General features: G+C 35.9%; 1 protein-coding gene across 4 annotated transcripts in view; it reads left to right on the top strand.

The window, feature by feature from the left end:
* HBS1L (HBS1 like translational GTPase) overlaps positions 1 to 25,630 on the top strand; it is an 86,545-nt gene that overhangs the window by 53,293 nt on the left and 7,622 nt on the right. For all 4 annotated transcript variants that reach the window (XM_049654395.1, XM_049654398.1, XM_049654399.1 and 1 more), the window contains 10 exons: positions 1,908 to 2,167; positions 2,636 to 2,801; positions 5,370 to 5,487; positions 10,524 to 10,670; positions 12,932 to 13,006; positions 13,753 to 13,870; positions 14,272 to 14,340; positions 17,091 to 17,195; positions 20,735 to 20,825; positions 21,259 to 21,367. In XM_049654395.1, the coding sequence (XP_049510352.1) occupies positions 1,908 to 2,167; positions 2,636 to 2,801; positions 5,370 to 5,487; positions 10,524 to 10,670; positions 12,932 to 13,006; positions 13,753 to 13,870; positions 14,272 to 14,340; positions 17,091 to 17,195; positions 20,735 to 20,825; positions 21,259 to 21,367 (1,258 nt within the window). The remainder of the gene's footprint in view (positions 1 to 1,907; positions 2,168 to 2,635; positions 2,802 to 5,369; positions 5,488 to 10,523; positions 10,671 to 12,931; positions 13,007 to 13,752; positions 13,871 to 14,271; positions 14,341 to 17,090; positions 17,196 to 20,734; positions 20,826 to 21,258; positions 21,368 to 25,630) is intronic.

Raw genomic sequence — 25,630 nt, 5'->3', positions numbered from 1 at the left:
AGAGAGAGGGAGAGAGAGAATTCCAAGCAGGTTCTGTGCTGACAGCAGGGCATAATCCCATCAACTGTGAGATCATGACCTGAGCCAAGATCAAGAGTTGGATGCTTAACCCACTGAGCCACCCAGGTGCCATTCAGAATGGTCATTTTTAGGCCTCATCTTAGAGATTTTTCAAAATCTTAAAAATACTGACTTTTACTTCATGATAATAAACCTTCAGATGGTTTTCCTGAGCACAGACTTACCTAGGATGCTTTTCTGTTTACTTTGGTCACTTCCTTCTAACACTGTACGATTCAGTGACCTGATTTGCATTTTACCTAGGATTTACTTGAAAGGGACTGTTTTTGTGAAACCAAGAGAAAAGCAAACCTTTCTGTTACTGAATCGTAAAGGAAATGTTCAAGTCAGACCCATGTTTTGTGAAGCTCTTCCTGTGCTGGGCCCACTGAGCTCTGCCAGCCATAGCCATTCTGCTTGGATCTCTTCTCCATACAGGAGTTAACATAAGCTTTCCTTTGAAGAAAAGCTTCTGTAACTACAAACAGAGATTTGAAACGAGAAATTGTGATGCACAGTTGTCATGTTTTGGTTTTAGAAGCTGTGGTCATTCAAATGTTTGCAAATTATAGTCTAAGATTTCACTTAATTTAGCCTGTTGGAATCCTTCAAAAGAACTGGAACCTTTTCCACAAACTTAAATTTTTTTGCTGTGGTTCAAGATGAAGCTAATCTTTCTAAGCAGTGTTAGCAAATGAACACCAGAATTGTTAGTAGAGATTTCAAAAGCAAGAGAAAGTAGGAGTGGATGCGAGGTTTTAGTAAAGTTGCAAATATAACTAATGTGACTCTTTCCTGAGGCCTAGGATGAAAGGTCAGCGTTGAGCATATAAAATTGCCCTGAGTCGTTTTTGTTACAGCGTGCAAGAAGAAAATAGATTTACTATTCTCACATAAACTGCTTACTGTGTATAATTCTTTGCCAGTTCCAAAGTGAATTGGATAGAGTTGGTCTCATTTTTAATAACTTGCAATTTAACTTGTTCTTGGTCCTAATTTTTATCTATGTCATTGAAAGGAACGTTAAGTATAGCGTAGTCTGGTTGATTAGATCATGTTGCTTCTAGATGCCCATGGGATAGCACTGGATACAGTTTGTGTAGATAATGGTCAAAGAGCTAATGAACTAAGATCAGTGTTTACTTGTGAGGGTATCATCATTATCAAAGGGAAAACAAGTTATGCTAGGTGGCCTTGTTTCTACCTTATGTATTTGAGTCCCTCACTAGATGGTAAACTTTTGGGATTAGTAGATCAGTTTCTTATCTGTATCTTTTCTTTTCAACATCAATGCCAGTTGTGAGTTGTAGTTTTTAGAAAATCAGGTATCTTGTTGAATTAATGAATTAAAAGCTTCTTTGCTGAAAGTATTAAGAAAATGTAAACATTCAGAAATACCTCCTTTAAAGATGGTATTTGAGCGAAACAGATGGTCTCTGTCCTGTTGGAAGAATGAGTTAGGGATAAACCCAATTTTTTTTTAATACTACTTTATCTCTAGGAATACATTTGATGCCAAGTTTTACAAAATATCTCCTTTATGCCATCTGTTTTGATAGGATTATATGGCCAAGGCTATGGGCTTGAATTCAGTTATTTTACAGGATATTTTCTTCTTACCTCAGTTTTTGATAGACTCTTTCTCTCCTGGGACCTTCCAAGTCTGTTTGTGGGTTTTGGGTCTAGCTACTTATCATTTCCACCTTCATTGATTGGCCACTTAGCGGAGATCATTTTTGGTCTCCAAAGGTAAGAAATGAGAACAGACAGCTTCTCTGCCCTTCTGACATTATAGGATGCCAGTTGAGTTGGTTTAAATACTTTTTTTCTGTCTCTGCTTTCTGTAGAGTAACTGAAGAAAATGGTCATAGTTTCCACACGCCTCAAAAAGGCCATCTTAGTGAAGAAACCGGCGTTGCTCCTTCTGATGTTCTTGACACTGTTTCTAAATCAGTTCTTCCATCCCACACCATTCAAACATCAGAAGAGCAGAGTTCAGCACCAACACCAGTGAAAAAGTCCGGCAAGCTGAGGCAGCAAATAGACGTGAAAGCGGAACTGGAGAAGCGGCAAGGAGGGAAGCAGCTCCTCAACTTGGTAGTCATTGGTAATGCCCTTTGTTCCTCTGGATGGTTGGTCACCTCTGCTTCGGCCCGGCAGCTTTCTGGTGGCAGCGTGCAGACTCATTCCCAGTCTGAGTTTGTGTATGCGTGTAAATGGACCTAAGCAGGGAGGCATTGCATCGTAATGCTTGCTAGTCACCCCGGGTGACATAACGCCACATCACCAAGGAGGTCCTTAGACTTGCTTGTGGCACGTTCGTTTTGTGAACATTTTGAAAGTGGCATGTCTTATTGACAGTTTAATTTCCAAAAGTCAAGGAAACGTCCCCCACTCTCTAAAGAGATGCTCTTTTTTTTTTTCTCCATTTATTTTAACTATCCTTTGATAAAACTTGGTACTTACTACTCTAAACACTGACATGAGCTATCGGATTACATATTCTTGCAATGCCTCTATGTGAACAACATCTGGAAATTGTACCTAGTATTAATCTTGAATCAATTTTCCTTAGGTCATGTTGATGCTGGGAAAAGTACTCTGATGGGCCATATGCTTTATCTTCTGGGTAATGTAAACAAAAGAACTATGCATAAGTATGAACAGGAGTCTAAAAAGGCTGGCAAAGCTTCGTTTGCATATGCATGGGTCTTGGATGAGACTGGCGAAGAAAGGGAAAGGTAGTCACTATATTTCAAAATTTTCAGTTTGAAATGATATACATAATCTTTTAAATAAGTATGCGATATGTGTTGAATATGTGTGGAAAAAAACATGAAATACTTTAGAAACTTTTTTTTAGAGAAAAGCTTTTAATTATCAGGGAAATATTTTTATGATAGCTTTCATTGTATCTATATACATTTTCTACTCTTCCAAATTCTATGAGAATAGTTTAAAAGAATGTTTATCAAAAAATTAAAAAGCAAACTCAGAAAAAGGCAGTAAGAACTCTTAGCTACTTATTCTGTGAGAGAAGTTTCAGTTGTCACTTCCCTCAGTATATGTCAAGTTGACTTGATTTTGAATTAAAATTATGAATAAAACTGTTAATTTTATATCAAGTGACTTTAAGGAAAGATAACTTTTTGTAGTAAACTGTCTTCTGTCTCAAATTAAAATGACCAGTAAGTTTAAATTATCACTTTAATTCATCTTTATACTTTCTGTACTATGTTTTTATGAGATAGAGTTAACAAGTAATTAAATCTATCTCCTACCTTGGGATGGGCACTGGGTGTTGTATGGAAACCAATTTGACAATAAATTATATTATAAAAAAAACAACCTATCTCCTACCATATAGGTTTAATCTAGTCAATTACTCCTGTATCTGTTACTGTGCCCAATGCTAACTCTGCAGGAGAGAACAGCTACTCATAGACTTCTGGCCAAAGTATTTCTTTTGAACAAGTCTTTTTAGAGTAGTGATATTTATCATGTTAGAACTGTCAGGGATGAGGGGGCGCAGTGGCATCTTTTTCAGGAAAGAAAGAGGACACCTAATAATTAAGTGAAATGGCGAGATTATCGACTGTGTCAAAGTAATGACTAAAGACTTTGAAGTCCTCTGAAAGTCCTAAATCAACAAAGAAATTATTGCATGTTTCCTATCTTCCTTCTGAATATCAGAGGATATATTTAGATTTTCATACTTTAAAAAAGTGCGTATTTATTTTTTCGGAGTCTTGAATAGTATGTGTTATAATATAAGGCAATTCTTAATAAAAGGAGTCACAATATTCCGTAGCTCTTTTGATAAACAGAATTTTATACCATGGTGGGTTTGTTTTTTTTTTTTTTTTTTCCTGGTAGGTATCTTTTTTATTCTATATAGGGTCATAAGCTTGTTTTCCAACCTAATAAGAAAAATTGGAAAATGAATATTGAAAACAGTGGCACTTTTGTATGATGTCAATGTTAGAAGACTAAATAATTTTCACTTATCAGTTTATGAAACATATTGTTAAAATATATGGCTTTTTAGTTGTCTGTTGCTCAGTATGATGCAATTTTAGAGTATTCTTTCATTTTATATGTAGATAGCGGATGCTTCTAGATACATAATGAGAGTTTAACTCACTACTGTGAGTTAAACTCTTAACATTAATAGCATTTCAAAAATACAGTGTGTTACTTATGCCACCATGTTAAATATTTATAAATCTTCTGTTCTGATCTAATGTTGAACATAAATGAATTTTATATCCTTAGTGTGACAAATGCAGACCAGAGCTGGCTCAAAGGAGTGTATTCTGCTGAAAGTCTAGGCAGGAGCTCAGAATAAGTCTTGGTTCATCAGTATTCTAGGCAATTATTTGAGGATTATTAGAACTAAGCATCATTTTTACCACGTCAACAAGCCCATGGTTTCAGATTAGACTAGAATGATATGATCAAGGAGACCCACAGTTACCTTACTGCTATGCTAGGGTGGACATATAATTTATTATAATCGTCAGAACCCTTGGTAGTAGGGTAGTGCTCATTCATTATTCTGAACTATTTGGGGCAAACCAAGATGAATGATTACCCAGTTTATTGCCCACCTGATTTCCCTTTCCTGACATCTGGAAAGACTCAGTACCCATACAGACCCTCCGTGGGCTTTCTTAAAATCTGAACCTACTGTTTTATAGCTAAGAGGCACCGTGTTGGTTTCCAAGAAGGATGAAATGTGATGTGAAACAAACTACTATTTATCTCTCTTGATTTTTTGAAAAAATTGCTATCTCCTTTGATATTTTCTTTTTTCTAAATGTGTAACATACTGACCTACCTACCTTGCAAATGAAAGTTTTATAAATTTATAATTAGTGAAACATCTACATTAGAAGATGAGGAAAACTACCTCCTGATAGTGGTCATTCTTAACTTTATCTTTTCTCCTGTTCAGTATTTATTGTTTCATTTTCCAGAGATGTCCCCACATATCTTTCTTTGTTCACAGTCTGCATTGTCTCTTACCAAAAAGGGGGTGGGGGCAGGAATGGGAAATACCCAGCATTTTGATTAAACTTTGCTGCGTCCACAACCTTATTTTCAAGCTATACAAGTGTAATTGTATTATAGCAGAAATTCTAGTCCCAAATGATACCTTGATTAGTCAAAATAATAGACTAGGTAATAAAATTCCCATTGTTACTTAGGAATTTAGACTGTCATTTAGCCTATATTATTAAATAATTTAATCCGTAGTAGCACTGATTATTTCTATAATGCATTCTAACCATTTTGATTTCTTTAAGGGGAGTAACAATGGATGTTGGTATGACAAAGTTTGAGACCACAACCAAAGTTATTACACTAATGGATGCTCCAGGCCATAAGGATTTCATTCCAAATATGATTACAGGAGCAGCCCAGGTACGAGATATTTCCTGAATTATAGTACACCGATTGTATATAAAATTTCCTGATGCTGAGGTTATAATTCTACACTCTCTTAGATATAGAGAACAACTGATGGTTATCAGAGGGGAGGTGGTGGGGGATGGGTGAAATAGGTGATGGGGATTAAAGAGTACACTTACCGTGATGTGCGTAGGGTCATGTATAGACGTGTTGAGTCACTATATTGTACACCTGAAACCAATATAACCCTGTATGTTAACTATACTAGGACTTAAAATTAAAACAAACAAACAAAAAATATTGTAAATTAAAAATTTTTAACTTTTGGAAAAATTTGAAAAAATAGAGACATACTGTATTTTTATGATCTTATTGGTACTATATAAAACCTTTTCTAATTATGATATAGAAGCAAGTGTATAAAAGCTGTGGATTTCTTATAGTAAAAATAATGATAAAGTGTTAATGAGTTATAGCTTTATATCATATTAATAAATTGGAGTGAATATTTGAGTATCTGCCTTTTTACTGTATTTATAGTCAAGGCCTGTATCTTCTTAAAGAGCTGATTTATGCAGAAGTACTGAAGCTTGGGAGTTTTGCCCTGCGGTTTATTTATTTATTTATTTATTTTGAAGTTTATTTATTTATTTTGAAAGAGAGAGAAAACGAGCGGGGAGACAGAGGATCTGAAGTGGGCTCTGTGCTGACAGCAGAGAGCCCAATGAGAGGCTCGAACTCATGAACCATGAGATTATGACCCGAGCCGAAGTCAGACTGTTAACAGACTAAGCCACCCAGGCACCCATTTACTTTCTTTACAGGATTAAACAACCATTGCAATTTATAGAATTACATGGTTCTTAAGGATACTGAAAAAAATCAAAGGTAATATCTTTAAATAAATAATTAAAACATTGGGAATAACCCTGCACATAGAGGCCATCAATTTTTTTTAATAATAGATGATTGTTGGAAAATATGAAGAGTTCAGAAGTTTGCCTGTCACTTGGTAAGCATTTGGCCATTTTCTGAGTTCTTAACAGCTATTTAAATGGAATGTTAATATGAGCATTCGTCAACCTAAAAAGGATTTTATATGAATAAATTTGAATATATTTGAAGATAAATGAGAAAATACTCTGGTTTAGAAAGTTGAGATATAATTTCAGAATATTAATTTAAGGTCTATGGACTGAACAAGATAATGAAGATTGAAAAATAATTATTACTCTGGATTGAATACCAAATATGGGCTAGACACTGTATTAGGTGTTTTGTATGCATTTAGTTTAATCCTTACAATAAAAGTACACATCCTCCCTATTTTATATTATTTTTAAATATTTAATTTTTTAATGTTTGTTTATTTTTGAGAGAGACAGAATGCAAGTAGGGGAGGGGCAGAGAGAGAGAGGGAAACACGGAATCCGAAGCAGGCTCTAGGCTCTGAGCTGTCAGCACAGAGCCTGATGCAGGGCTTGAACTCACGAACTGTGAGATCATGACCTGAGCCAGTCAGACGCTTAACCAACTGAGCCACCCAGGCATCCCTTAAAGATTTTATTTTTAATTAATCTCTGTACCCACCGTGGTGCTCAAACCCATAACCTTGGGACCAAGAGTTGTATGCTCTGCTAACAGGAGTCAGCCAGTTAACCCCATCCCTGTTTTAAAGTAGTGTAGATCATGACCAAAGAATACAATATATTTTTCTCTTTACTAAAGGATACAATATATTTTTCTTTTTGTTTCAGTGTGTGTGTGTGTGTGTGTGTGTTTCTTTCAGTACATACTTACTGAATGCCTACTGTGTGCCAAGCACTGTGGTAGGCAATATAGGGATATGATGAACTGCAAAGCACATTTTGATAGTTTAATGGGAAAGGCAAACATCAAAACAAGTGGTTACAGTAAAGTGTCTTTGAATCCTAGAATCTTGGAATCCAGAATAATCATAATGATCATTTATTCCAAGCTCCTAATGGAATTAGGATAGGAAAGGACTTCAGAAAGTATCTAATCGAATTCTGTTATATGACAAATGAAGAAATAGACTCAAAATATTAGGTAACTTAGTGTGCAAAATACTGGGGTCGGCTTTTAGAGATACAAAGAAAAATACGGGGTATGCTGCCTGTCCTCAAGGAAATCACAGTGTAGGAAGGTAAACTTTGTAAAGACAAAAGGCTAACACAAATGTACTACAAGAAGAATATATGCAGTATACGTGACGAGGGAAGATCTCTTTTTAGTGCTGGAAGGGCTTCCTTGAAAATGTAGGGGCATGTGAGCTCCCCAAAACAAGCTGTTGCATGAAAGAAGAGAGAAATTGCCCCCCAATTTTTTGGAGATATGCAATAGAGTGAATTAGGAAGAATACTTACTGCCTTAGATATCTTCATGCTCATTCAATGAATTTCAAATTTTAACCTAAGAAAACAAATAAAACTTGACGGCTGGTGGCAAAACCTGATTAGAAAGAGATTTACAGTTACTGAGCCTAGGATTTGGAAGGTCAGGGCTGGGTGCTTTATATATTACCCTTCAGTGTTTCTGTGAAGGGAGTAGATTTTTTTTTCTTTTTTTAAAGTTTTTATCTAAATTCCAGTTAGTTAACAGTGTAAAATTATTTTCAGGTGTACAATATCGTGATTCAACACTTGCATACAAGTAAATTGACCCTTGACAAGATTAGACAATGTTTGCCTGAGGTGGGAGACCTGTTAGTGAGTACAGATGAGTGAGAGAGCTGGTTTTGACATGAATTGCTCTGGCTTGTGCTCTTAAACAAGAATCCTTGTTCAAAGAACTGGATCTCATTGAAGAAATTATGGGTCCGTATTTTAAGTCATGAAGGATTGGAAATGAATGCTGCACTTGAGAGGAGAAGAAGGGCAGAAGTAGTTGGGTAGGAATAAAAGGAAGAAGAATAGAAATCATAGTGTAAATTGCCCCCACCAAAGTATGTGCATGATACTTCTAATTTCATTATAAAGTTCTGCTCAGAGCAAAGTATCTGATATATTTTTTACTCACTTTATGGCCATTTTATTTCTCATTGTGAGGATTATATGGCAGTTCATGTGAAATTCTTTAAAAACTGGGTAGCATAAACAAAGTGTCATTGAGGAAACAGCAAAGAGAAATGCTATTGTGGACTCTGTTCTGACCCAAAGGCCAGAGCGTTTCATGTGGACGGAGTGTAAGAGGACCCTCGAGAGAGTGCTTATCAAGTACCTGTCTGAGGTAGCTCAGGGGGGTACTGTCAGAGTTAGTCAGTCTATCCTGGGTTAGAGAAGACCAGATCTCTGTTAGAACAGGTAAGCCTGCAAAGGGGAAAAAATGAAAGAGTGTTCCTTTAAAGAATGTCCCGACAATGCATTGACAGAAATAATTGATGATAATGAATATGGAGGAACACCTATGATTGCACAGACTTTCCTGCAAATTTTCAGAGACTGCAAATTTTCAGAGACTGCATCCACGTGATGCAAGTGGAGACACAGAAAGAAGCATCAACACAAAAGAATAGTGGGAACCTGTAAAACTAGTGTTAATTTAAAGCTAGAGGAAAAGGAGCTAAGGCTGAGGTTAGCTTTTTCCCTTTTTTTTTGTGTGTGTGTAAATGGCATATGAGAGGAAAAAATGTCTTTCACCTGATTCCCAAAATACTGCAGAAAGGTTAGGAGACTGTGCTAAGTCAAGGTTCTTTTTCTTGGCCGTAGAGGGTGAATATGCTATTTTTGGTAATGCGTTTATTCAGTTTTTCATCATGATAAATAGTACTCTGATAATCTTTGTGTAGATTCATAATTACTTCTCTAGGATAAATTCCTACGAGTGGAATTGGCAGGAAGCAAGATATATATAATTTTAAGGCTCTTGATACTTAGTGTGAAAATGCCCTCCAGATCGTTTGCACCCTTACACAGGCACTGCATAGGAATGCCTGTCTAGTGAGACACGCTGGCCTACAGTAAATCGTTCTGTCTTATAAATCTGGCCTAATGTGATTTCTAGAAATAGGGAAGGAAATAATATATTGATGTATTTTTAAATGCCCTTTGTTTGTTTGTTTATAGTGAATCTGAATTAAAAATTATTATTATTTTTTAAATATTTATTTATTTTTGAGAGAGGGAGAGTGAGCGAGCCAGCAAACAGGGGAGGGGCAGAGAGAGAGGGAGACACAGAATCCGAAGCAGGCTCCAGGCTCTGAGCTGTCAGCACAGAGCGCGACGCAGGGCTTGAACTCACAGACCCTGAGATCATGACCTGAGCCAAAGTCGGACGCTCAACTGACTGAGCCACCCAGGCGCCCCTGAATTTGAATTTTTTAATGTTTCTTGGCCATTTATATTTCTTCTTTAGCAAATTGCTTGTATTCTTTATCTAGTTCTCTGCAGAGCTATGTCTTTTTTTTTTTCCTATTTTAGTAAAGGCTTCATATTAAGATTATAATTTTTACCAATACCTATCCCTGTTTACTTATTTTATTATTTTTTTTTACATTTATTTTATTTTTGAGAGGCAGATAGAGACAGAGCACAAGTGAGGGAGGGGCAGAGAGAGAAGGAGACACAGAATCCGAAGCAGACTCCAGGCTCCGAGCTGTCATCACAGAGCCCGATGAGGGGCTTGAACTCACAAACCGTGAGATCATGACCTGAGCCGAAGTTGGAGGCTTAACTGACTGAGCCACGCAGGCGCCCCTCAGTTTACTTACGTTTTAATTGTGCTTATGTTTTCCCTCCTTTGTCTAGATATTTTAATTGTTATATAATCAAATATGGGAATTTTTAAATTCTTTGTATCGTTATTTTTGGCCACATGCTAGTTTTTCTAATATTTAAGTTTTAATCCATCTATGTAATTCTTTCGTTTGATTTGCTTTAGGGTTTGGTGTCAGGTTAGAGTCTGCCATTAAAATCTGACCACCATTAAAAAAAATAAATAAAATCTGACCACAACTAATTGACTAATTTGTCCTTTGAATTAAAATGCTGTGACATTATTTCTAATTTTGATTATTTCTTTTTTCTTAGGCGGATGTAGCCATTTTAGTTGTAGACGCCAGCAGGGGAGAGTTTGAAGCTGGATTTGAGACCGGGGGACAGACACGAGAACATGGCCTCTTGGTTCGTTCTCTTGGAGTAACTCAGCTTGCGGTTGCAGTCAATAAGATGGATCAGGTATTTGAAGGCGACTGAGAATTCATTGTAGATGTTAACTAAAATGTTCTTCTGCCGTATCGATGACCTCGGATGTGGCTAGTGTACATCTTACTAGTTTGGTTACCATAGTTAAAAAAAATGCACGATCCTGGTATTAAATAAATGAAATACTAGTGATTTTTAAGCAAGAAGATGTCTTCTCATTTTCGGAGATAATTTTAAAAAGTTAAATTTTTAAAATTGTTTTTGGTTAAAATAATACACAATGAATTTAGTGTAAAGAAACCCAAAATAACCCATATTTCCAACTCTCTTTTTTTCCCCAAAATCTTTTAACTTTTCGTTCTGTGCATCCATCCAGTTTATTTTTATAGATGAAAATATTTTTCTTCATAACATCGTGTTATTTTTGTTAGCTCCTTTTTAAAAAAATTGATAATGTTCTTGTGCATGTTTCTAAGTAATTAATTTTTGTATAAACAGCTTGTTTTTATAGCTTTATTCTAGTCTATTTTAAAAAAATACTATAACTTGTTCAAATAATCCCCGACTTTTGAATATTTCCGTGTGTGTGTGTGTGTGTGTGTGTGTGTGTGTGTAGTGTATTTAGAAATTGTTTATTTTATGAAAATGTTTGGGCCTACGGGCATATGCATTTTTAAGACTTGCTATGTATGATCAAAATGCCTTCAAGAAATCTTCTGGTATTTACTCTTGGCACATATGGTGTAGTCATTTTCCCAAACTCTTATCAACACTGCTGTTATTAAATGATTATTTTCTAATTTGATATGCCAAACTTATTTATTTATTTATTTATTTATTTATTTATTTATTTAATCTTTATTTATTTTTGAGAGAGAGACAGTATGAGCAGGGGAGGAGCAGACAAATAGGGAGACACAGAATCCTAAGCAGGCTCCAGGCCCTGAGCTGTCAGCACAGAGCCTGACACGGGGCTCGAACTCATGAACTGCAAGATCATGACCTGAGCTGAAGTCAGATGCTCAACTGACTGAGCCACCCAGGCGCTCCTAAATTTATTTTAATGCTTTTTTTTTTTTTTTTTTTAAATGTTTTTGAGAGACTGAGAGAGCACAAGCAGGGGACAGGCAGACAGAGAAGGAGAAAGAGAATCCGAAGCAGCCTCCAGGTTCTGGGCTGTCAGCACAGAGCCTGACATGGAATTCGAACCCACAAACCTTGAGATCATGAGCTGAGCTGAAGTCAGACGCTTAACCAACTGAGCCACCCAGGCACTGCCAAACATGTTTTTTGTTTTTTAACCGACTCTTTAGTGAATGTTAATAATATTTAAATATACTTTGTATATTTATTAACCATTTATGGTTTTATTTTGGGAATTATTTATATAATTTGCTTATTTTTGAAACATTTTTTTCTTACTGATTTTTATGTATAATTTACTTATATAGATATTAATCCTTTATCTTGTCTTAGGTATTTTTCCCAGTTATTTTACTTTTCAACTTATTTATGGTTTATTTTTGACATATAGTCAAGTTTATAAGCATATTTTTTTTTTATTCTTTATGCTTAGGTATTTTCTTACCTTGGGATCAGATACTTACTTACAATTTTCTACATGGTTCTTTTACAGTATTATTGTTACACATACTTTTTATTTTTCCCAGTGTTTTAGTACGAAAATTTTCAAATGTAAAGATTAGGAAAAAAATAGTGGAGAGAGTTTTACGATAAATACCATACTATACCCTCTACTTAAGATTCTCCTACTTACTGATCTCATCTTTGTCTTATCTACCCCTGTGTCTCCCTATTAATTCATCTTATTTTGACAAGAATTTCCAAGTAAGTTACACACGTTGTTACACTTACCTCTAAATACTACAGCATGCATATTGTTAGATAGAGTTCATATAACATACATTTTTAGTCTATTTGGCTTGCGGTGGGGGTGCATCAGTAATTTTATTTTACATCAGCAGTTGGTCTGAGCATAACTTAATGAATCCTTCACTCTGTCTCCCCAAATTTGAAATCACTTATAGCTATATACAAAAAATTCTATATGTCTTGCAGTTTCTTTCTAGGTTTTCTGTTGTAGGGAAAGTTATTTTTAGATCATATTAATAGTAAGATCTGATATTCCAAGTTTAAATTTTAATAGATTTCATATTTAATAGATTTTATATTTTTATTTTGTAGTCTTGACTTTTTAATATTTTGTTGCAGAAATTTAAATTTTATTTATAGCATAATCTGAGGCATAGTTTTAAAAATTGAATCTTTGTCAGGTTAATTGGCAACAAGAAAGGTTTCAAGAGATTACTGGAAAACTTGGGCACTTTCTTAAACAAGCAGGTTTTAAGGTAAGATAAATTTAAATTTATTTGGTACCTTAAGTCTCATTTTACTGATTGCTCTTATTAAGTATGTTTAATTCTGTTTGTTTTTATTTCTGCCTGGTCTTTTGTATATCTTATATTCTTAGGATTACTTTGCCTTAGAAAATTGCACATATTTTATAACTTGGCTTGGATTTAACATAAGTAAAAGACTTTTCTCCAGCTATTAAATTAGGTGGATAGGTTTAGGGAGGTACCAGGGGAGTGGAAACCACACTTCCACTGCAGTGGAAACTAGTGGAGAGGAATTTCTCTAGCAAAGCGTTTGTTGCCCAACAAAAGTGCTTGAGTGTTTTGAACAAATTTGTAAGTTTCTTACAAAAATCAAAAAAGTTGAAAACTGTTGGATCAGATAACTTCAAGGCTGTAGTTCTGTGATTTCTATTACTAAATGTTTGAGTGAGAAAGAGCCAGTGCAGGCAGGGGAGGGGTAGAGAGAGGGGGGGGAGAAAGAATCCCAAGCAGGCTGTGCACTGTCAGCACAGAGCCCATCGCGGGGCTTGGTCCCACAAACTGTGAGATAAGACCTGAGCCAAAATCATTTGAGCCAAAGGACATTTAAGTGACTGAGCCACTCAGGTGCCCCTCTATTACTTTTTAAAAAGTATGTTGTTGCTTTTACAAACTTGGTGCAGCATGGTAATGGTGGGTCTTTTACCTTTTGAAAACAGTGTTGTATTAAGTTTCATATATTCAATCTTTTTTAATAGGAGAGTGATGTAGCTTTCATCCCTACAAGTGGTCTCAGTGGTGAAAATCTAATCACAAGATCTCAATCAAGTGAACTCACAAAATGGTATAAAGGACTATGTTTATTAGAACAAATTGGTAAGAATTTAGTACATTATAAGCTTGATGTTGTCATTTAGAGTTCTGGATGGGAGACAAGTGATGTGTGTGAAAAAGCATAGGTTTTATAGTCAGAAGAGCTAGAGTAGTAGTTTTGAAATCCTCTGCAGTATTTCAACTAAATTTCAACTCCATTTCCCTTATTTAATTACTGAGGTTCGTGCCTACCTAACCAATAGATGGTTGTTGACATTAAATGAGATAACGTATATGAAAACATTTCATAAACCACAAAATGCTAGATGAATGAGAGTCAATTTGCTATTAGTAAGTATAAAAGAAAATTATTTTCTAGGAGACATGGGATGACAATGGGCCGACTAGACCTGAGTCAAGAATTACTTTTAAATTAAACCTTGGTTTTTACCATTTTTTTCCAGATTCCTTCAAACCGCCTCAGAGATCTGTTGATAAGCCTTTTAGATTATGTGTATCTGATGTTTTCAAAGGTAAGCGCTGCCTCCCTGGTTCTTCTTTAGTACGGTCCCTGCTTTTCCATTTTTCCCCTGACCTCTTTTCTTAGACGAAATCATTGCATTGTCTTCATATTCCCCCTTCTTTATGCCAGCGTAAGGATCAAGGCCCAATAAATCTTGAAGTGCATAGTTCTAGTTATTTAATGCCCCTCCCCAGAAAAATCTTCAGTTTACTTCAGCTTACATCGTTTCCTCAGCTCATACTCTTCTTCCAGGTGTGAAATCTCTTGCCCTTTATCTTCTAGCCTCATGGTTTTTTTTCCCTCTCAATAGATCTTTTTAGTTTCTGTATCCTTCAACCAAACTGGATTGTTCACTATTTCTTAACCAATACAGAATCTTTGTTACCACTATGTCTTTCTCTTTTCTTGCCCATTTCGTACCTATCTGTAGCAGAGTCTGGGTCCAATCAGGAGAAAGATACCATCCATAGCTGAAAAGAGAAGTTTGAGACAAAGAATTATTAATATGATAAAAGAGTGATTATAAGATGTAAGGAAACTCTATATGGTACCAGAGGGCTGAGGAAGAGGATGCAAGGAAGGGCAAACTTAGAAGGCCATGTTGGAGAACGTGTTGTATTAAATAAATACCCAAGAGTACATCCAGTTTAATGTGTACAAAACCCTATTTCGAAAACTATAAAATAGAAATGAAATAAAAGATATTAATAAATGGAAGGGTATAACGTAATTGTTGGAATAATCATTACAGTAAAGATGTCAGTGGTCTCCCAAATCGCCATTATCATGGAATAGGCAGTGCAGAATGGATTTCGAACTGAGCAGCAATAATTTGGTAACTGATGGGCTCACCCATCATGTACCCTAAGGTGTCCTTCTGTGTTCTCAGTATCTTCTGTCAGTGTATTGTTCAGTCAGTAGTGTAATTGTTTCTGTGCTTTTTATTGAACTTAGATTGTGGAGTCCTTAAGGGCCAGTACTGTCTCTTCTGTATCTTTATCTGCAGGACCTAGCTCAGTGCAGACTAGTGCCTCCCACGTATACATGCTTAATAATTGTTTAATAAATGAAGGTGCTTCCCAAAAAATCATTCAGTGAAATTAAAATGAATCATTATTATTACTAGCTTTCCACATTCTAGTAGCAGAAGAAATACCGGTAATGCTTTTTAAAATGCCTGTTATCTCTTTAACACACAGAATACAAAAATAGTGTTTTGAATAACAGTGTTTGCTAACTCTACCTCTTTACCTGCTATTCTCTCTCTCTTCTCAGGCTGCTTCCTGGCTTCTGCCTACACTACTCCCCCTTAGCATGTTCCCGCTGAGGTTACCAAATGACCCTTTGGTTGCCACAGTCCCTACAGAGTTTTCAGTTCTGTCTTTCATCTTACTTGAATTTGGCATTACTTCTGAAGCTGGTAGCCATATCCGCCTTGAAACTTTTCTCCCTTGGTTTCTGTGACCCACTTTCTCTTACTGTCCTGTCCATTTCTCAGACCTCTCTGTATCTTCTCTGTGGGCTCCTCTTTTTCTGACTCCTAACTGATGTTCTGCCTCAGTCTTTTTCTTACTTGACGTGCTGTTTTCAGACAGACATCCATGACTCATCTACCTCCTGTGTCTTGATGCTTCCCAAGTCAGTATCTCCAACCCAAACCTGTTCTCACTTTCCGGATACATGTGGTAACTGCTACTGGACAGCTCCACGGGGAGTGTGCTCCCAGGGTCCCATTCTCATGGAATTTGATGTGATTGGTGCCCCCTGGAATGCATTGTCTCCACCTGTATGTCTGGCAGGCACTTCAGATTCACCAAGGCTAAAATGGATCTTGTTCCTTAATTTCCTATCTCACATTTGATGCACCATCATCTTAGACTTCCCCTTTTTGCCTTTATCCCTCTTCTACCTCATCACCTTCAATCTGTCATAACTTATTCCCAAATTCTTGAGTTTGCTTCCAGTCTGCAGTCAGTCTCCCCTCCTCTCTGACACCGAAATACCATCATGTCACTTCTCTGTTCACATTTCTTTACCGGCTTCCTATTCCTTAACTGAGGATGAAATTCAAGCCCTGACTATGATTTATGAGGTCCCTTTATTGTTTGCCCTTTGCCTCCCCCTGTTGCCTCATGTGGTGCCATAAGCATTCCTTATACGTGACACACGGGTCTTCGTACATCTCACATTTGGTTATGACTCTGCCTTTGCTTATATAGTATCCTGGGTCATTGGTGTTTTCCTTCTTTCCCTCCCCATATACACAAGGACCTTATAAACTCTTGTTCTTTCCCCGAGTGCCCAGCTAACGTGCAGTCATTCCCCCTCATCATGAATTCTTCGGTGTACCTCTTTCTGTTTTCATTGTACGTCCTAAGTTATACTTGTCTCTGGACAGTGTAATTGTTTTTGTCTTTCTCTTCACTAGAGTAAAACCCCTTTACAGGTAGGGACTTATATTTTCATCTCTTTATTCCTAGAGGCTACCACATGGCTTGGTACTTGGTAAACACTAAATATTTGAAAGAGGAATGAATCTCCCTTTTTGTAACATGAATATTTTTATTTGTAAGAAGATATAGAGTAGAATGTGGTATGTCTTATTTAGTAGATAATGTTACAAATTCTGAAATGATCATTGCTAAATGTTCATTGAACTACTAGTTTTATATAACCTACTAGGGAACAAAACGTAGCTAACAGCTTGAATCATTAGATAACGTGGCTACATGAGTTGTAAGATTTGGGTGTATTTTGCAGATCAAGGATCTGGATTTTGTGTAACTGGTAAAATTGAAGCTGGCTATATCCAGACCGGTGACCGACTACTAGCAATGCCTCCTAATGAAACTTGTACTGCGAAAGGTATTCCTCTGCAAGATTCTTTTGCTGAAAACCTTTAAGTTGAGACAGCAGATTTTTAAAAGTAGTTTAGTTATTAACTCCTAAGTAAATAACCTCTTAGTGAAATTGTAACTGACTGTCAAAATGATACTAACTGTTGAAGATAAAAATGTGAAAACATTAAACGATTTTTTCTGTTGTGACTATGTGTGTATAAATGTACACAGAACATTCTAACTGTGGTAGCATTTCTTTTTTTTTTTTTTTTCCTGACACTGATTCTAAAAGCCTGGTTAGGATCTAACCAGATGTATAGACACCTGACAGATACATTGAAAATAGTATTCAGCAGCAGAAATTAAATTTAACCCCATCCTGGCACTAAACAGTCAGTAACTAGTTGTTTTGAAATTTGTATTTCAGAATTACTATCAGTTAACAGTTTAATCATGCTTATACCAAAAAAAAATTGTTTTTTGCAGAAAGACCTAAGAAAATAAGATGCAAATGCAGAGAATCCTAATGTTAAAAAGAGAAATTGAGCTAACGTGCCAGAATTACTGCTTTCCCACATGTAATATGTGACCTTTCACACTGACCAATAACTATTTCTATTTTCTGATCTTTTGACCTTACAAGTGTACTTGTTGTTCTGAATTCTGCTTAAAAGTTTATAATTCTGTACTTACCTTAATCTAGTTTCCAGCTAAGCCTCCAACTTCAACATAGACCTGACATTCTGATTTATACTTCAAAGTAACAATTTATAGCAATTTTAAATTACAGTATATTGAGAATGTTACAAGTTGTTAAATTTCAGTACTTTTCTCTGTTACTCTTATTATAGTTTATATCCAGAGTTGTACCTGACTGGATGATAAATTTGAATGTACATTTTTAAAAATTAATTTGCTTACTTTAAAAGCAGATTTCTTAGAGTCTAAGAAATTAATGAATATCTGTTTAGGTAACAATTTAGAACAAATTTAAAGATGAATAGGGGAATGAAAGCCAAAGTTATTTCCATTTTGCTTTTTTCTTTCTGCTGGTTTAGGGATCATGAAAATTCTATTTAGATGACAAGTAATGCACGCTTTTTTAAAAAGAATCATTTTCCATTGATCTATTATTTGCAAGTTCAGATCTCTTACTGTTTTTTAAAGTGATCAAGAGCAACAACACTTTTGAAATACTAATTTCTTTGTAGGTTAATGAGCTTTTTTGAGATAGGAAGTTTTAAAATAATCAACAGACATGAATTAAAACTAAAACCATTGTCCTAAAATTATCATGGACCTTACAGACCGGCTCTTTTGTGACCTCCAGAATCATAATTTACATCTGTAAGTCCCACATTCTTTCCCTCTCTTCTTCCTGTCCCTTCCCCACCAGAAAAACTCTAATCATTTATCTTTAATCTTAAAGGAAAGCTGTGTAAGAAGTACCTGAGATCATACCCTACTCCTTGATGGCTACTCTTGTAACCCAACTTGGAGGTTCTCAGTCCTCAATTTCTTTTCTTTTTCTTTTTTTTTTTTTTTTGGAATTTTTATTTATTTTTGAGAGAGAGAGAGTGTGAGCAAAGGGAGGGCCAGAGAGAGTAGGAGACACAGAATCCAGAGCAGGTTCCAGGCTCTGAGCTGTCAGCACGGAGTTTGATGCAGGGCTCAAACTCAGGAACTGTGGGAATCATGACCTGAGCTGACGTCAGGTGCTTAACTGACTGAACCACCCAGGCGCCCCTCAGTCCTCAATTTCTAGCTCCGTTGCTTTTGCTTGATTTACTTAATTGCTCAGTGCACCCTTCTATCTCAACAATTCTATCACTAACCAGTAACATCTCCTAAAAAGAGAGAAGTGACTAAATCTGCTACCAAGAAATGGAAATTCTAAATTGTGTTTTCATTTTATTAACACATCGAGTTTTTGGAGTGTTAAAAAAGTACTACTTTGTGTGATGTCTGTCTCATGAAGAAGGTCCTTAAGAAGATGAGTATCATATATAGGACAGTGTAACATATTTGGAGGGAGAAAATCAGATTATAGATTGCCTCTACAAAATTTTATATTGCGAATTAAAATTCTAGTATGAGAGCTCTTCAAAATCCTAAACTAAAGGCAATCTCTTTGTAAGTGGCCAGCTCCTGCCTTCAGTTCCACATTTCATAACAAAAATCAGATGTGATCACTTTAAGTTTACATTTAAAAAAACATTTTTTTTTAATGTTTATTTATTTTTGAGACAGAGACAGAGCATGAACGGGGGAGGGTCAGAGAGAGAGGGAGACACAGAATCCGAAGCAGGCTCCAGGCTCTGAGCTGTCAGCACAGAGCCCGGTGCGGGGCTCTAACTCATGGACCATGATACCATGACCTGAGCTGAAGTTGGACACTTAACCAACTGAGCCACCCAGGTGCCCCCCCACCTTTTTAAAAAAATTTTTTTTAATAAGTTTACATTTAAAAACTAAATTTAATTAGTTGAAAATTTAACAAACATTCCTTAATATTATAATTGTTAAGTTTTTGGAGTCAAGAACCTCTTTGATGCCTTGATAAAAGTTATGGCTCCTCCTAGACTAATGCAGGTATATACATACATAAAATTTCAAATAAAACTCTAGGTTGTCTCAGAGCTTTTAAAGTTCTCTTTGAACTCATAAAAAGTCTAAAAGAAACTTAAGAGTTTCTTAAGTGTATGCTACATGGGAAAAAAATAGTATTTTGAGAAAGATATGGGTGAGTTATCATTTACTAAAAATATGTCCATCAAGAACTATTTCACAGTGGTTGGCCTATGCACTGTCTTCATCAAAAGGTTCAAGTTCTAGTGGAAAGGAGCTTACTATTAGCCCATTAATTTGCCCCATAGAATCAGAAAATATGAGATACCTTTTAATAGCTTTTGAATAAGGTAGTGGAGTAATGCCCTTTGTAATTGTTCTCCAGGATTATCCCTCGGTAATAAAGGTGTATAGCAACACCTGGGATCATTTTTAAATTAAATTTCCTTACACTTTTCTTATAACCAGTTAGCATTGTGGATCTCTCTCTCTTTCTGGGAAGCATTTCTTTTGAGCCAGGAATAGTGAAGGGGCCTGTCAAGAGTACCATCTGACTGAGCACTGATGCCCTAAGGGTTACTGGACACCTCCCCTAGTCCCATATTTTATGTTATTAAGTGATTTGAACTGCGTTATTATGCCCGCATCTATTAATATAAGAGAACTATTTGAATGGGGGCATGTTTAATAGCTGTATATATGAGTTATAAAATGAATTGTATAAATGAGTTTTAAAACCTTGATTAAATAAGCAGAAATCAGCCTTTTTTGGACAAATACAAGTCACTTTATGTTTAGGGTGGTGTTCTAGAAGAGTCAAGTCTAGAGGAAGTGTGTTTTCCTCAACGCTCACAGTTACACTTCTCATTCTCAATCCATTCATATTGAAAATGATGAGTAGTGACTGATGAGGCATAAATCAGCCAAGCTCTCTTGGTTGTTATGGTTTGATATTGAGGTGTTTCACTGTATGCTTTGGTTCTTACTCATTTCCAGGAATCACTCTGCATGATGAACCTGTTGATTGGGCGGCGGCAGGTGATCATGTTAGTCTTACGCTGGTTGGCATGGATATCATCAAGATCAAGTGAGTGAGAAAATGAGTTTAAGCGACCCTTATTTTGGATGTAGGACCTCAAAACATAGATTTTGCAACTCACCTACTGAACTGAAAGAATGAGTATTAATTTCGAATTTCATTTGGCCAAAAATAGGCACTTGTAGAAATGTAAAAATGATGAGCAAAATCTGCTTAAAACTGAAATTAATACATGTCAGCACGTGTACTCAACACGTTCTTTGAGTGAAAGCTGTAACGTATGAAAATGGTGGAAGGTTAATAATGGTATAAGCTTTGCCTTAACCCAGAAGGGAGTATTTAGAAAAGTCCCCAATTTACTTGATTGTTTTATTTGTAAATGGTTTTAGAGATACTCCTATTTGATGTGTATTTATTTGTTCTTCAAGTACCTTCTCTCCCCCCCCCCCCCCACCCCGTCTCTGTTTTTTTTCTGTTACAGTGTTGGCTGCATATTCTGTGGCCCCAAAGAACCCATTAAAGCTTGCACTCGTTTCAGAGCTCGGATCCTCATCTTTAATATTGAAATTCCTATCACTAAAGGATTTCCTGTAAGTTTCAAAATGTTTGTTATTGTTTTTATAAATTCAAAGTAACTTCATCTTAAAAAGTGTAACTTACTTTACAAGCGAGAATGCTATTATAGTTATTTTCAGCTAACCTCTTACTACCCTAATCCAGAAAAACATGAAATTAGACTTTGAAAGTCATTTGCATTTTTTCATTTTGGTCCTTGAGTCTGATGATTTTTTCAGGGAGGCATTAAAAAGAAATTTTGTAATCAACAGGATACAAAGTAAGGATAATAGTAAAATTCATTTAGGGAAAATGGTTGATGTTTTTTACTGTGTTCTAGAGGCTACCTGACTAATCTTAGATTATGTCTTCTGTTCTGGTTTTAATATGCTTATTTATAGTGTTTTTGATTATAAAAGTAACACATTATTATAGAAGACTTTGGAAAACACACACATAAAAGATAAGAATACTCTGTAATTGCATACTACATAAATATCTCTACACTTTACATTTAGTGTATTTTTATGTGTGCGTGTTGTCCACCCATTGGTATTTATGAATACGTTCTGGGGATGCTTGACACAGGGTTAACTTTAATTGGGCTGAAGCAACACATTTAGACCCTGCAGGCTGTGAGGTTTGTTTGTAGGTTATCATTTACCAGCATCATCTGAACATGCACATTTATGGGAAGGAGAGGAGTTTTTCTACTCTAATATTACTTGGCCAGAAGATACACTGCCTGTGAATTGCATGGGTTTCTTCTTTTATGTGTAATTTTTTTTCAGATGTTTGGGGCCATCCTGTGTTTAGAGTTTGATACTTTGCTTTTGCCACTTAACAGATGAAGTTTTTCCTATTAGACTTTTTTTTTTTCTTTCTTGGTCAGCTCATATAGTACAGATTTGCACGACAATAAAATATTTAGTGGAATTAAATGGCTTGCCTTTGAAAATATAAACAGATCGTTTTCAGCATTTAATGCATCTTTGAAATAAAAATAAGACAGTAGTAGTAATTGACCTTTAAGCTCAGTTTAGTTAGTGATCATGTTTTAGAGGTTGGGAATAAATTTATTTAGCTTATTTAAATTCATTTTATACTTACACACCTTTGAAATAACCATGCACTTTGATTATAACTCTTTGTAATTATTGCTATGTAAATTTGGTCATATAAAAAATATAAGATACTGTTCAAGAATTTTAGTTTTAATCATATACCATTTCTCCCAAATGCTAAAAAAAGCCTAAAATTGTTTCTCCAAAATAGTTGTTATAGTTGAAAACATTTAATTTTTAAATATTCAGAATTCTTCTTTAACAGGCAAGAAACTGTAGCTTAATTGCTGTGAATGAATGGCACTCGTTCTTAGAAAGCAGTATGTCCAGTGGGGAGAAACTGGAGAGGTTGGTTACGGCGAGTTTTTACTCATGCAGCAATAATTTTTGCCATTGGAGAGGTAGAGAGGTCAAGAGGTCAGTAGTTACTTTGAATAGTAATACTGTCTTCCTGTCTACAGTAGTTTCTTAAAAATAAGTATGAATTGAAAGTTTGTCCGTGTTCCTTTATGAAATTACACCGCGTATATTGATTCACGAATACGAGGATGAAATTTGTTTTCAGAATAAAACAGTCGTGTTTTGTCATTTAATCTGCCCCTTGTGGGAAGGAACCTTCAGTTTTTGTTTGTTGGTTTATTTGTTTTGTTTTTAAACCGAGAAGAGGCTTCCCAAGCAATTAAAATTTTGCTATTTGGGGACTCATTTCTTAACACTACATAAAGTATTTGTGTCTCTTAGTTTGTATGGTAAACTCTATTTAAGAAGAAAAATAGAAGAATGGGTTCGACTTTAACTAAACTTATGCTTTTTTACTGTAAAATATTTTGTAACATAAAATTTACCATTTTAATCGTTTTTAAGCGTACAGTTCAGTGGCGTTTAGTACACTCACGTTTTTGTGCGACCGTCAACACAACACCATCCATCACCACAACTTTTTCCTCACCCCCTACTGAACCTCTGTATCCTCTACGCAAAAACTCCGTTACTCCTTCCCTTTTTCCCTTGGCAACCGCTATTCTACTTTCTTTCTTTATGAATTTGCCTATCTTACGTCCCTCATAAGTGGAATCATACGGTTTTGTCCTTTTGTGTCTGACTTACTTCATTTAGCATAATGTTTTCAGAGTTCACCAGTATTGTAGCACATGTCAGAATTTCATTTCTTTTTAAGGTTGAATAGTATGTGTATGCCATGTATCGTTTATCCGTTCATCCGTTGATGGACCTTGGGGTTGTTTCCATCTTTTGGCAATTGCGAATAATGCTTCCTTGAACATTGGCATACAAGTATCTGTTTGACCCCCCCCCCCTTTTTTTTTTCTTCAGTTTTTTTTGAGTGTGTATCTAAGAGTGGAATTGCTGGATCATGTGGTAATTCTGTGTTTAACTTTTTGAAGAACCGCCAGACTATTTTTCATAGTAGCCGCACCATTTTATGCTCTTTCTAGCAGTGTGCAAGTGGCCTCTTTTCTCCACTTCCTCACCAACACTGGGTAGTGTGTGTGTGTAAGGGGTGGGGGGGCGGTGTGGGTGATTTTTTTAAGCTTCTTTATTTTGAGAGAGAGAATCCAAACAGGCTCTGTGTGCCGTCTGCGCAAAGCCCGATGTGGGGCTCGAACTCACAAACCATGAGATCATGACCTGAGCCAAAAATCAAGAGTAGGATGCTTTTAACTGATAGGCAAACTAATGGTTGTGAAGTGAGTGGTATTTCATTGTGGTTTTGATTTGCATTTCCCCTAATGGTTAGTGATGTTGAGTATCTTTTCAGTACTTTATGTATTTTGGATATTAATCCCTTGTTAGATGTGTGATTTGCAGATATTGTCTTCCATTCTGTGGGCTGTCGTTTTAATCTCTTAATAATGCTGTTTGATGTACAACAGTTTTTAATTTTGATGAGGTCCCATTTATCTTTTGTTGCCGATACTTCTGGTGTCATATATAAGAAATCATTGCCAGATTCAACATCAAGGAAACTTCCCTCTCTGTTTTCTTCTATGAGTTTCATAGTTTTCATTCTTTTGTTTGGGTCTTTGATCCATTTTGAATTAATTTTTGTACATGGGTAAAGTAAGGCTTCATCTTCGTTCTTTTGCATGTGGATTACCCAGTTTTCCCGGCACCATTTGTTGTAAGGACTGTCCTTTCCCTATTGAGTGGTCTTAGCTTTCTTGTTGTAAACTAATGGACCATATATGCCTTGATAGTTTTAAAATATAGGTCACCTGGAAGTGTAAGGAAAATGATAATTTGACTTATTTTACCACCTAACAGATGATGTAGCTCATTACAGTTTTATAAAACACTGCATAATTTTATTTTCACAACCCCACATGAAGTAGAGTCCCAACCCTTATCTGAAACTCTTCAAGCTAGTGTGTTTCAGAGTTCAGAAATATTCAGATTATAGAAAGGTGATGTGATGCATGCATGTTATGTAAAACCCCTAACAGGTGATGGGGCAACACCCTGTAAGCAAACATACTAGTAATTCTGCGTCACAGCTTGTCAATGCTAAGTAGAATAAATAAGGACTGTAAATTGCCTTACTTCAAGTCCTCTTTTGCTACTTAAGTGGGTTATCGCAGAATTAGGAACAACTTAGGTTTTCAGTCTTTTGGATTTTTGAATTGCAGATAAGATCGTAGACTTGTGTTAGTGTTGTCTGCACTTCCAGGTGAGGAATTGGAGACTCGGGTGTGGTGACTGTCCGAATAATGAGTGATTAAGCCCGGACTCGTAGTCAGTACTTTTCACTTTGAGATCCTTTTCCTTTTACATTATGCTGCATACTGGTTTGAATTATAGATGACTTGGGTTATGTGTAACATGAACTAAATGTTAATATAATATACAATTACTTTCCACTTACTTGGCATGTAGATTTTTTCACTTGTGTTCTGCAAGGGTTTTTTTTGTTTTTGTTTTTGTTTTGTTTTCCTGAGCTACTTACCTGTAAGATACTGTGGACATAAAACACACACACACACACACACACACACACACACACACACACACACACACTGTACCCCAAACTGCTACGACCCATTCTTCATCCACCTCATTGGGTGGAACCCACACATAGCTCACAGAAGTTAGAAGAAACTTAAGTAGGTTCGTGTGCCTCTGTTCTTTCAAATTTGGCAAGCCTTGGATGGAGACTGGTATTGATTTCTTAGTCACACCTGAGCCATGTAAGGGGCTTTCTGCTTATTTACCTGTTTG

Source organism: Panthera uncia (assembly GCF_023721935.1).
Source record: "Panthera uncia isolate 11264 chromosome B2 unlocalized genomic scaffold, Puncia_PCG_1.0 HiC_scaffold_24, whole genome shotgun sequence".
NCBI classification, from domain to species: Eukaryota; Metazoa; Chordata; class Mammalia; order Carnivora; family Felidae; genus Panthera; species Panthera uncia.
The sequence above is the reverse complement of the archived record's forward strand: the minus strand, read 5'-3'. Positions and strand labels throughout refer to the sequence as shown.